Below are 11,508 nucleotides of genomic sequence, written 5' to 3'. Positions count from 1 at the left end.
TGAAAGTTGTTTTACTGAGTTCAGAGTTCAAACCCCCATGCTCCCAACTCGAATCATGCTAGCGAGACTCCCAATGCACAGTTGAAGCTGTACAGTAAACCAAGTATTGAATCTGAGATCCAGAGTGAATTTAGTCCTTTCATACATACATAATGAACAAGAAAGATGGTTTCTTGTCATGTCTTGCTTGAAAAGATCAGGTTTTCAGTTAGATATTTTAAAAGTGCCATTCAAAAGGAAAGTTCAAGAAAACGTTCCCACCAGAAATATAAAAAAGTGGGGTTTGGGGGGTTGTTGGAATGGCAACCTTCCCTTTTATTGGCACTATAATTGTTGATAGTGCCCTACCTTGTCACCATTCCATCCATCAAAAAGTTAGTGTCCATTGCTCACAGTCTGAGCCCCACAACATGCATCAAAAAACACAAACCAATCCTTCAAATTTCACCTCACACGCAGTGGCCAGCTATTCAGTCCCACATCTAAAAGGAGATCTCAACTGAGCTTTCCCACCTCTCCCCTTCCCCCAAATTGATTGAAAATTATCCTCACGAGCAAACAAAAAAAATAAAAAAAAGGATGTAAAGTTGAAATATAGATCATCAAAGGATGATGACATATGGAAAAGAATGACAGGTGCCTCACCTGTCGAATCTGCCGACATCATCCTGGCCCATATATTAATCCCACGATGCATAATACTCCAATCTCGAATATAATTCAACTGGCCCCTGAAAGCGCTATGACTACAAATAATTGTGATTTAAACTTCCCGTAAATTTTATAAAAAGAGAAAAGAGAAAAAAAGGGCCTTCTACAAATCATAATCCCATATGGTTCTATAGAAAAGGTCAAATCATCTATGAAATCATGTCATCGAAGAGTTTCTTTTAAAAAGAAATCTTATTTGCAGCATTCACCATATTCTTGTAGCACCAATTAAAATCGTCAAACCCCTTTACTTTTTCCCAAACAAAATTTCAATCTAAATGAATGATATATCCACGAGACAGACCCATTATCTTTTTCTTAGACACCTTCTTGTCTTATCCTAAAAGCTAATAGCATATTAAAGCCTATCCTTTTGATCTAGTGTTTTATTACACGCCTACTGCATCAATCAATAAGCCAGATAGCAAGTGTAGAAAACAACATAGAACCAGAAAAAGGAGTGATTTGAGAAAAACATGTAAGAAAAGCCTATCGTGCGGATTCAAAAGAGTCTCTACAGGATTTCCGATGAGTAATGGACTTAAAAATAAATATATTGACCATGAGTACTTGTGGATAACATCCACATATTCCTCATGTTATTAAAAAAAATGCAATATCAAAACTTAGTGGTGCAGAACGATAAGAGTTATTAGAGGATAAATCCGAAGCAAGGATGGGGCTTCTAAGATCTTTTGTTCAAACTTGAAAACAAAGGCTGTATCAATATTAATGGAAGCATAAAAGAGTCGTTTTCCACGCCTACATGGGTTACAGAGACCCATCCTGGCTTTGGAATCTATGGATCTATCTCCACGTGCAAAAAGTTACTGTGAAAAGATAAGAAAGTGGCAAAGTTAAACCCAACAATATCAACATCATGTTCTGAACTGCAGCATCATGCATTTAATGTACTGCAAAATTATAAAAAGAAAAAGGGTATTTATCCTGACAAACATTAATCTCCTAATATATATGTATAGTATGTATTTCAAAAGCTTAGAATAACATGAAAATATTTCATATAATTACAGTATAGCTTAATAAGTATGATGCTAGAAGTAAGCATGCTTCCCGACCTCACAAGGTTGGAAGAAATGCTAATACTACAAAAGCAGAGAATGATGGTTCTTCACTGTTTAAATAATTCAGTACTCGAGAGACCCCACAGACGTTATCCCAGAGCTCAAATTTCTTGAGTCCTGCCGGTTTGCATAGTCATCGCAGCCGGTATTAGACAGCCTCTGAATTGGTACTGAGTTCAGAAGCTCTGAGTCTGGCCTGCCCATTTGCTGCACTTCCTGGGGTGACAGGATCTTGATACACCACACACTGTTTACAAATTCCCTGGAGTAAAACGCATAAACTTATCAGGATCCACTAATTGAGAGTGACGTCGAGATAGAACTTTTCCAAATATTTCTATTGACAGAATGACAACCATTTACAACATCACACACTTGTAGTATTATCTTAAACCATTTCTTATGATCACGTTAGTATGTATTTTGATTCATTTCTATTCCATTTACTTGTGAAACATGCCAAAAATTTCCAATATCAGATGTCTACCCGAGTAAATTAGAGTCTTAAGCTTTGAGATGCAAGCCACTGCCTAAAATCCACAAACTTATGTTCCCAGATAACTTTAAAAGTATTACTAGGCTTATTGAATTCTTTTTATTTTAGGAAACAAACAACATAAAAGGGGTGTGAAACTCACGGCCAGGGGTCATCGCCGAGCAGAAGAACATCATTCTCCCGGTCGACAAATACAAGCTGCCAGCCTGATCTCTGAGGGTCCTCCAACTCGCCTTCAAGGCCAAACATACGAGCTAGCTCACCGCGCAACTCATGATAACTACTAAATTTGGTGATATCAAGTGATCTACCAAAGGACCCCGACTTGTAAACCTGCCAATATTTACATGATTCAAATCAGAGACAGATCAAATTGCACATAGATAATATAATAGATGGTGTATAATAAATCTGATATAACAGATTGCGTGTATAATGGAACGCATATAATAAAAAAATATAATTCATTATGTAAAGAAATCAGCCCACCTTAACAAAGGCTCTTGTTGGTGGGTTTACTTGGCCCACATTTTCTGGAGACTGCAGGAAACCAGATTCATCAATGCAACTGGAAGGTGTCATTGCTGGATTAAGTGAGAAATCGGTGCCTGCAGTACTCATATAATTAGAAGAAGGAAAGGTTATGGTTGTGGAGTCACTCTCGCTGCCAACTCCCCTAAGACCTGACATCCCATTTTGCATTAGAAGAGATGATGGCTCTATATTAACGCCAAATAGAAGATGGCTCTGAGGGTCAGTACCTCCTTGGTCAATGGAGCACTCCCTACCAGGAAAAGGTGGCAATGAAATAGAATTTGGAGAGATATTAGTCTGGGGCAGACCCAACTTCTCCACTTGGGGCAAAGCACACTGAGAAGCTACAGGAGAAATAAGAGGTTCAACTGCAGCTCGCTTTGATGACCAAGCAGCAGAAGGAATCAACGAGTTAGTTCTTGAAAGGTTGAGAAGGTGGGTTGATTCATCCTGGGGATATGAACCCAAAAGACTGTGTATAGGAGAAACAATAGGGCTGGTCACAGGATTCCCATTCGAATCAGAAAAACTCTGCTGTTGGCATAGTGAAGAGATTGCTTGCAAGGATGGTGACTGAGATTGAGAGGATGAAGCAAACTGTGATATCGTAGAGACAGTACTCGAAATCTGTTGATGGCCAAGTAGTTGCTGCTGCTGTTGTTGTTGTTGTTGTTGCTGCTGCTGTTGCTGCTGACAATTGAATGAATGCTGATGCAACTGTTGCTGGAGAAGCTGTGATTGAGTTTGACCCTGAGAGTGAGATTGATGCTGATGCTGGTTTTCTTGAACACCTTGCTGAAAGGCCTGCTGAGATTGAGACTGCTGCACCATCTGGGGCTGCATCAAAGCAGAAGACCTACTTTGGAGATTCTGCGGTTGCTGGAATTGCAGAAGGGATGTATGTGATTGTTTAGAAGGATCTACAGCTCTCATCTCCTGAAGTGCAGCAGCAGCCATAGCTTGATACATATCAGTATGCAAACCAAGCATGGAAGCATCAAGCCTTGGTTGAATCCATGGTGTGACCCCAATTCCCTGAAAGTTCAAAGGTTGGATTCCACGATCTCCATTATCTCCTCGTAGCCACATAAGAGGAGAATTAATTCCTAGATCATCCTCCTTAATGCCTGGGAGAATAACACAATAAAATTAATAAATGAGTTGAAACTTGCAACTTAAACTGTGACGGTCAAAGGGAACGACCGTCCAGGAGGGAGGGAGGGATGAAAGCGGAACTTGAAACTCTCATAGGTGTCAGCATATATGTATGACTACCACCGTACCAAAAGATGGAAATCCTGGTTGCCAAGGTCGCTTAAGCCTGAGAGGGAATGGAGATGGATACATGGGGAACGTTGTCAATGGTTCAATCTCCCATAGGGACACCCTTGGCTGTCTCTCCCCTGCTGTGGATTCATCCCAGCCAACCTGCAATTATTAGGTCAGAGACAATCTCAATTGGATCTAACAATCTGAAGGAAACTTTTCACTAATTCATACAATAAAAATAGTTGTTCTCAACAAACCTTGACAGAGCGCCAATGTGAATTCGACCACCTAACAGGATCCAAGTCACTTATGCCGGTTATTGTACCCATGTAACTGGATAATAATGTGCGACGGTTAGTCTATATTTTCACATTTATAGTCTTCTAAAGATATTTATCAGATAAAAAAAGAACAATAAAACTAAGTAGACAACAATATGTGGATCACGAAGGCATTAAATGGGAGCTCAATCCAAAGTGTTACTATGAACTCCATATCAAACCAAATCATAGTTTATCAAAGAGCGTTTCTAAAAGCACACTCCTGACATTCTTGAATGTACCACAAAGTTACCATTAATTTTACTCTGTAATATTCTATGAAATAACATATCGCAGTTGGGTCTCTAAACTGAGATATTTAATACAATTTTAGTCTAGGAAAAAGGCACAAACATAGTGACTAACTAGAGTCTGAGACCTACCGACGGACACTTGATTCTTCTGTTTCAAACAGCATCCGAAAGCGCATGCCGACTGAAACACGAGTATGATAGACTGCTTTAACGTACTTGGCCAGTGGTATGACGAATTCTGATGGACTAGCCCTGAATTACAGTTAAATGTGAATTTAATGGAAACCGTTAATCAAAATCTTCCAAAACACTGACGATTAATCCTACCTTGGGTTATAGAATATCGTGAAACGGCTGTTTGTTGCAGCTGCATGAGCGGCAGCAGCAAGAAGGCCTAAGTGCATGCTATCACTGGATAGAACTGATGAAGGCATCACAGTTTGTGGTCGATTAGCTCGCCGGATGCCAAGAAGTAATTGATTCTTTTCATTCCTGATGAAGGGAAAGACATCGATCAGACCTTAGTTGTAAATTTAAAAAATTTCAGGGGTCGGGATGAAGAAAAACCAAAAGAAAAATGCAATCTCTATGCCTCCACGACATGAAAGTCCAGGATGCAGGGGCAGGAATTTTTTTCTTTTTTTTTTTAAGTAAAAATATTATATATATCAAAAGGAGTAACCAAGTACACTGAATGTATACAAGAAAACACTTATCCCATATTAAAGACCTATTAATCCCAAAAAAGCCCATGAAAAACAACCCAAAATGCCCCAAAAAGTACACTGAACCTCAACGTCTTGTTTCCCATAGAACTAATACCCAAGCCAAACCCCAACCTGAACCCCAGCCCCCAAGTCTATCAAAGGTAGTTTTAGCTCAACATATCATATATTGGGTGTTCCTCTGCACCTATTGCCATATATTTATGACTGTCAAGGGCAATGAATAAGTTACATAGCTTGGATCACCCAGATAAATTTTTCAGGTCACATAACAAACAATTATTACAGAAAGCACAGAAAACATTTAGGAAAGAAAGTGAAACAACTACTTTGTCCCAATCCACATAGAACATGAGTAAGTTCAACAGAGAAAAAGTCAATACTGGAGGATTAGCAAACTGCCTACCAGATAAAAAGCACAGAGTCGCCAGCAACAAGTCTTTTAGCACTTACAAATACACTCCATCCTGTTGTAAGGAGGTGCCTTTTCGGCTGGCCTGCATGAAGGAAAATAACTTGTAAGAGTGTTTATTGTAACTTGCAAATCAATCTAATTTCTTAATTTAGTGGAAAGTACAACAAACTTCCATGACACATCATAAACAGCCTTATAAAGACTGAAATTAGCTCAAAAAGCAGACTACAAAAGTCTAGACAGGTAGCTTATACTAATTACTAAGGATTTAAGCTTAATTCTCACCATCAGCTGATTGCTTCTCTTTTATATTATGAGCAGGATTACAAAAACTTGAAAACCAAAAAACACAATAATAATAATAATAATAATAATAATAATAATAATAATAATAATAATAATAAAAAAAATGGTCTTCTGAAAAAACATACCACGAAATATATGTCTAAATTTCCATTCATTATCATGCAAATCCCTTGCAATTAACTCTTGAGCTGGAGGCTGCTGGGAGAAGTCCTGAAGGTCAGAATTACCATGTTAGAAATAAAATAAGAGATGGTGAACCACAGAATAGTAAAAATATGATGATTATACTCCACAGTTCAAAAGCTTTACCAGTGGAGGGAACACTTTTTCAGCTGCTCGGCGAGGAACAGAGAAACCTCCATGAGTGCTTGTGTCACTGGCTGTCAAGGTTTTACAAAAATAATTTGTTGGCTGCTTGCTGGGGGTGCCCAAATCTGCTGGGAGGTAGGCATCCTTTTGCTCTTGCTGCAGATTAAGATCATTATCAAAATGTGAACCAGTCAATAAGGAACAAATCCAAACACCAATCAATACACAACAGCATACCGGATTCAGTGGTTGCAAGGTCATCTGTGCATATACTTCATCTGTCTCAATATCTGCCTGAAGTCACACAAATTTAGAGCCATTAGGCACAGGTCTACAGGATTCGTAAGGAAAACCAGAACCAATAAAACTAAAAAACACTCACATGCATGGTCACATTGTGAAGTTGACAGATAAGTTGTGGAGGCAAACTTGGGTAGTTAGGAATATGGGCATCAACTTCCCTGTTGGTTGATGCAGCAACCTACATTGTAGCATTGAGATACTTCTGGTATAAGAAACGTTGCATGTACAGATTTCAACCTCATAATAAAGATTCTGGCTTTTAAAAGAAATAAGTAGCATGTCTATCTTTAACAATTAACACGAAACAATTTTTACCTACGGTCACACAAAAATGAACAGACACAATTACCAATTACAAACAAATAACAAGGAAAAGACAATATAGGGTTGAAATTGACTGTAGCTCATTTAATTTATACATGTGCAATTAGACTTTAATGAATAAATTCACATGATTTTCTTGTATATGTTTCTTCTTCTAGATATGGATCACTCTTGTATATTTTCTGTGTAATTAGGTTACATCTTTTGTGCTTTTTAATAAAAGAACCATATTACCTATATGTAAAAAATAATAATTATACTTGCACACTATATATATGGGGTGAATCAACTTAAGACATAGCCTTGCATCAATTGCTACACGTTTCATTTCCCATCTTAGCATATTATCAAACTAGTCAACTGTGTGCTTATATTTTGATGCTCAAAATGATTAACTCCAACCAAAAGAAACAAGGGGAGAGGTGAGGCGGGAAGAAATGATTAACTCCAACCAAAAGAAACAAGGGGAGAGGTGAGGCGGGAAGAAACAGGAAATCTTCAATCTCAAGGATTTCAAGCATAACTCGCGCACCCATTTAAGAGGATCAGCTCCAAAATCCATTACTGCAGTAACTAAATCTATGCTCACACATACCAACCTGCTCACTATGACCCTGGGGGAAATAGACAACACGGCTTCCAGCAGCCGGTAGCGAAACGAGAGGACCCGCACAAGCATGCCAGAGTTCAGAATTTAGAACTCTCTTCTCCCCTGCAAAATAATTTCAGTGGAACAAGTTTCAAGAAGAATACATGTAATTGTAAATCTGGATACTATACCCACCAATTAAGGAGAATAATCCATTACTATTAAAAGAATATTCCATTAGCATGGCTTCGTTGAGCTCATGTCAAACGATAGGTTCCAGAACCAAATTAAGTTACCAGATTCCGGCTACAACACAGGCAAATTACAAAGAGCGGGAAGCAGACAACAATTTAGGTAGATGCAGCCAAATTAACCTTTTGTTGTTCAGAATAGGGAGGAGTGGAAAGAAACTACACCAGTCAATGCTAAGTTTCAAGCAATTCTGGGGTCCAAGAAGCAAAAAGAAAAAGGAGTAAGAAACAAAAGCTTAATTTAAACGGAATAATCCGCTGTCTTGAATTTTTAACATCTTTAATTCCTATCCTCTTGCTACTCTTTACAGGAAGCCACTGAACCCCCATGGACATCCCAACTTGTATAAGTAAACCACTGAACCCCCCAGGACTCAAGTCTAAACCCTAAAAAAAAAATGAACTTTCCTAGAAAATTGGTAAGAAAGAAATCGAGTGAGAGACTCAAAATAAAAGGAAGTTGCAAATCCGCAAGAAAACATTTAGCATACCTTCCTGTGTTTGAGGACTAAGACCAGCTGAAGAGAGCCTCATTTCTGGGGATGATCCAAAAGTACTTTAAACGTCAAACTTGAGCTCACAACTAACTATCCAACCCACCCTTAACCAAAACTATTAAGCACCAAATTACCAGCAGAAAAACTCCGACTCCGAGACTGCTGAATAATCCTTTCAACTGCTTTCCCTATACTGCACAATACCATATCTTTACCTTTCCCTACCATTCAAAACCCAAAACCCATTGAAGAGGACAAAGCTGAGAACAAGATTATAGAGTATGAACCTTTATGCAAAGCCAAGCCTATACTAAACCCCCTCCTGAATCTTCAACCGAAGCCGGTTCCACTGCAAAGCACAATCGACTTCAGCCTCATCCGCTCCTTACAGTCCTGACCCACAACCCCCAAAGAATCCTACTACCAATCCACGACTTCATGCTACAATCTTCAGCAAATAAACCTCAACATTCAGCTCCAACCTCAGGTCACTCGTTCAACCTCTTACGCATAAACTTGGTTTAAAGCTCGAGAGTGGACTGGTTCCAGCACCCAATCAACCCAATACTAGATAACCGATTTTATTTTTGGCACAAAACCAAGACAGCCCACAAACTAAAACAGCCAAGTACGCCACAGAGAGACCAGATCTCAGCCTCAATGCCCCAAAGCTGGCTTCGGTGTGAACCCCAGACAAAACCAGATCCCCATACAGAACCAACCCAGAAGAGAGTTACACGCGAACAGCCAGGGCAAGCATTTTCTAGAGCAGACTAAAGTTACTCGATAAGAAACTCATCACTGTTCAAAACATCGTTACCCATGTCTTCCAGAGCAATTTTTTTTTTTTTTTTTCCTCGGGTGCCCTGGCTTCAGAATTTGAGCCAATCCGACTCGGTGTTCCTACTAATGGAAATGGACGACTGCTGATTCTTGTGGTAGTGGTGGTCGTGGTAGTACTACCAGTCCTCTACTACTACTACTACTACTACTGCGTGGTGGCTATGCTATCACTATTGCTTTACCACTTCCTTTCTCTCTCTGATCCTCCAATCAATCAACATACAACCGCCATTATTTTTCGGTGTCTTTTTTATACCAGGAAAAAGGAAAAGCATAGACTCATGAGAGAGAGAGAGTGTGTGTCTGTCAGATTTTATTTTATTTTTATAGACAGAGGAGGAAGGTTTTGCATTTTCTGCTTTTCTTTTGTTTAGCGACTTTTCGTTCTCATCTCAGAGTTTCAGACCACTTAGGAAAGATAATAAAACAAGGCTCCCAGTTGAACAATTTTACCATACCTACCATCTTAAAAAAAAAAAAACTCTTTTTTTTAATATAATTTATTTTCTTTTGAGACCTTCATATATATCTTAGAGAGAACTGCATTATCTCTCTCTCTCCTTTGAAAAGGAAAAGTATATGTAATTTCCTTTTGAATTTAACGTGCATGAAATGATTAGCTAGCACTGTCTGCACAGTACGCTGATGGCTGCTGTTGCAAATTGCAAGTTGGTACTCGACCATATAAAGATGGGCCAACTCCGTGAGTCCAACTTACAATAGTGTCAAAAAAATTCACTGCATGTTGTCTTTAAAGTCCCAAGTAATTAAAATTCTATGCATTTCACTTTTACTATAAGAAAAATAATTATTTATAATAAATTATAAACAATAAAAATAATTATTTACAATTAAAATACTTATTTTGACATAAAATAACTAGTTACAACTGAATAATTTTCTTATTTTTTAGAAAAATAGTTAAACTGCGCATCCTCGATAGTTTATATTCTCTTAACAATATGATCGAGAATGAAAAAAATCTGGCATGAAAGATAAGATTGGTCTATTCGTTATTTACCAATGGAAGTAGATAGTTTCATAAAAGTGATAAATAGATATGTGTTTATCAAATAAATGCTTCTTTGCTAAGAAAGATAGAGAAAGTAGGAGAGGTGGGCACCCATTATCATGTTGTGCTCAGAAAAAGGGGAAAAAAAATGTTGTGATTCAAAATTTAAACTCAAGAATAAGTATTAAAAAAAAAAAAAAAAAGGAAATATGGTTTCAATGATTCTTCACATGGGAAAGATGTAGGGATGGGGAGGTTCCATTGCAAGAATGGAAAAGGTAATGCCCGGTTCAGCACTTCCTCTTACATATTTAGTCTTTTTGACTTTAGCCCTTTCCTATTCTTCTTGATATGATTCGGCCATAAATTTGACAGAGATGGCTGAGGAACCAACTTTGAGGAACAATGGAGAAGAACATGCAAAAGGGTTAATGAACATAAGGTGCATGCAGGATGAGGTAGATATTTTTATTGAATAATGATAGATGATAGAATTTTCCATCCATGATCTTTCATTTGGTCCACCCATTCCATGTGTGCACTGTTTTGGATACCCCTAGCTATTACAGACTTCTAGGTTTTTGTGTCCATCTCAATTTTTTTTTTTTTTTTGAAGAGTCCATCTCAATTGAACATTCGAGGAATTAAGATTGGTTTAATGGGACCATAATATTTCAATTTAATTTATACTTAAAAAGAGGCATTTTTTTTAATACTAAAGTTTTGTTTGTATGTTAAGGATATATCAGATTATCTATAAATAGTAGCCAAATAACTAATAGATAGTAAAAAAATAAAAGTGAATAGTATTGAACTGTATATAAATAAATAATAATAAAATAATTTGAAAATAGTTTAATTCCTAAACAGACTTAAAAGACCAAAGTTAGGCTTGTAATGAAACTTGTTTCTTCCTTTGACCATAATAGCAATTTCTTTTCTTTTTTTCTCCCTCAATTCACTGACTCGGTTACGTTGAAGTGGATCCCTAGGGTTTCCTTGATGACCTATGAAGAAAGGTGTAGCTATAATGCACAAAGGTAATTTCTTTTTGGGTCTTCGATAGGTGAGGTGGTCTCACACGTACAAAGATATTCTTTATAACCACACTTGTCAAAAAGTGGAACCTCAAACTGGTTTTTTTCCTCATGAATTTCTTCTCCTTTCTGTCCGTTTCCTACCCATACATGATAGGTTATCATGAACATTTTGTTCTATCCATGCAGAGGTAAAAAGAACAGCCCTCTCGAGTCTCGATTCCAGTT

The 11,508-nt window shown here is 37.8% G+C and overlaps 1 protein-coding gene across 1 annotated transcript; it reads right to left on the bottom strand.

Annotated features, from left to right (window-relative positions):
- Positions 1-1,592: 1,592 nt before the first annotated feature.
- LOC122275766 (auxin response factor 6) lies at positions 1,593-9,556 on the bottom strand. The gene is made up of 14 exons (XM_043084992.1): positions 8,383-9,556; positions 7,651-7,763; positions 6,807-6,905; positions 6,662-6,718; positions 6,425-6,580; positions 6,241-6,325; positions 5,801-5,891; positions 4,997-5,161; positions 4,799-4,921; positions 4,353-4,428; positions 4,110-4,254; positions 2,782-3,953; positions 2,435-2,625; positions 1,593-2,058 (listed from the first exon to the last, which is right to left on the bottom strand). Exons 1-14 carry the CDS (start codon positions 8,423-8,425, stop codon positions 1,860-1,862), a joined length of 2,715 nt encoding a protein of 904 aa, XP_042940926.1. The 5' UTR covers positions 8,426-9,556; the 3' UTR covers positions 1,593-1,859.
- Positions 9,557-11,508: the final 1,952 nt, after the last annotated feature.

The sequence above is a fragment of the Carya illinoinensis genome, chromosome 9 (assembly GCF_018687715.1).
Source record: "Carya illinoinensis cultivar Pawnee chromosome 9, C.illinoinensisPawnee_v1, whole genome shotgun sequence".
Taxonomy (NCBI): Eukaryota; Viridiplantae; Streptophyta; class Magnoliopsida; order Fagales; family Juglandaceae; genus Carya; species Carya illinoinensis.
The sequence above is the reverse complement of the archived record's forward strand: the minus strand, read 5'-3'. Positions and strand labels throughout refer to the sequence as shown.

What these genes read in the sequence shown, in the direction of transcription:
- LOC122275766 (XM_043084992.1), bottom strand. Translation starts at nt 8,425, where the DNA reads ATGAGGCTCTCTTCAGCTGGTCTTAGTCCTCAAACACAGGAAG. An exon ending in GAAGAATCAAGTGTCCGTCG is followed by an intron (nt 4,429 to 4,798) that starts GTAGGTCTCAGA and finishes ATTATTATCCAG; the next exon opens with TTACATGGGTACAATAACCG. An exon ending in ACCAGGATTTCCATCTTTTG is followed by an intron (nt 3,954 to 4,109) that starts GTACGGTGGTAG and finishes TTATTCTCCCAG; the next exon opens with GCATTAAGGAGGATGATCTA.